Source organism: Cyprinodon variegatus, unplaced genomic scaffold (assembly GCF_000732505.1).
Source record: "Cyprinodon variegatus isolate N-32 unplaced genomic scaffold, C_variegatus-1.0 Scaffold1303, whole genome shotgun sequence".
Taxonomy (NCBI): Eukaryota; Metazoa; Chordata; class Actinopteri; order Cyprinodontiformes; family Cyprinodontidae; genus Cyprinodon; species Cyprinodon variegatus.
In genome coordinates this window covers 10,761-12,150 of record NW_015151756.1, presented here as the reverse complement: position 1 = coordinate 12,150, position 1,390 = coordinate 10,761, and the positions used below count along the sequence as shown (strand labels likewise).

General features: G+C 43.2%; 1 protein-coding gene across 1 annotated transcript in view; it reads left to right on the top strand.

The window, feature by feature from the left end:
- LOC107102719 (ETS translocation variant 5-like) overlaps positions 1-1,390 on the top strand; it is a 12,954-nt gene that overhangs the window by 7,108 nt on the left and 4,456 nt on the right. Inside the window, exons 6-7 of the mRNA XM_015402126.1 lie at positions 538-688; positions 803-871. Coding sequence (XP_015257612.1) covers positions 538-688; positions 803-871 — 220 coding nt within the window. The remainder of the gene's footprint in view (positions 1-537; positions 689-802; positions 872-1,390) is intronic.

The following is a 1,390-nucleotide window of genomic DNA, read 5'->3' as shown; positions in this document are numbered from 1 at the left end:
CCTATAGCAGCAGAACTATAGAGATAGCTCAGGATAACCTGAGCCACTCTAACTAGAAGCTTTATCAAAAAGTCCACCGCCTTGAGAGGGACGGCTCACGCATCAGATAAACCAAATGTTTAGAGTGTCGGGCGGCATATCGCTCGACCCAAACGCCCACTCATCCAGCTGTTGTGCCCCCCCCCACCCCTAGTGCATTATCCTTCCCTCCAGAAGGTTTCGTCCAGCCTCTCTGACGCTGAAACGGATTCGCTTTGTTCTGGATGTCTGCGCTGCCCTGTGATGTAATGACAAATCCTCTTATGCTCTTATGGCCTTTAAATACTCGCGTCACATCAGAGGAGCCTGTCCTCTGAGCACGAGCGCAGCGTTTAAGTTCAACTTTATAACGAGGAGGGGATCCTTGGAGAGACGCAGAGTGGAAAACATGGCGTCACCCCTCAGAGGGCGGGGCTGATGCTTTTGATCATCGCTGAGATTTAATCCCGTTTCAAGCCTCAGACGTGTACGGGCCACTCTGTCCTCCCTCTGTGATCTGTAGGTGGTCCCACCGAGATGAAGCCCCCCTTGTTTTTAGCCTTTAATCCCAGTTCTAACATTGAGCTCCTGTCTGCTCTGTTTCCAGAAGTGCCTAACTGCCAGTCGTCCTTCGGGAGGGCGGGGAGCTTCTACCAAAACCCCCATGACAGTGAGTTCATCCCTGTTGGTGTCTTTGTTTGTCAGAAGGATTTTTTTCTTCCGTCCGTGAACCTTTTCCACCTTCATCTCCTTCACGCCGCCTTTCTTCCTGTGTTTATTTCAGGCTACGCGTATGACAGAGAATCCCAGCTGTACTTTGATGACACCTGCGTGGTTCCTGAAAGGTTAGACGGTAAGGATCAGATCTGGTTCTTAGAAGGCTTCTTCTTGGGGGGGATACGGACAGTTTCATACCATCAAAGCCCTCTGAACATTTATGGTTTTTGTTATATTGCAGAATGGATTTAAATCAAACTTTAGATTAAAAACCAGATTAGGATTTCAACTGCATTTTATCTAATAGTCTTATTTTAAGAGTAAAAATACTAATTCCGTTGCCAAATCCTCTTATTTACCTTCTCAAATTAAGGGTAAACACACTTAATTTAAGAAATCTTTACTTATATCTAGATTGTTTTTGCAGTGTATGAACACTGCAAAAATGTAAATCTAAGTAAGTCAATTTTTTCTTAAAATAGGTGCTTTTTTTTATTGAGCTGTTAAGAGAGTAACTATGCCAATGGAATAAGAACAATTTACATTTAAAATAAGAAAAAAACAACAGCAGTCTCTTCTTTCAAGTGCATAATACCTAATATTACTTATTTTAATGGTAAAAATGCTCATTCCATTGGCAGATCGTCTTAATTTC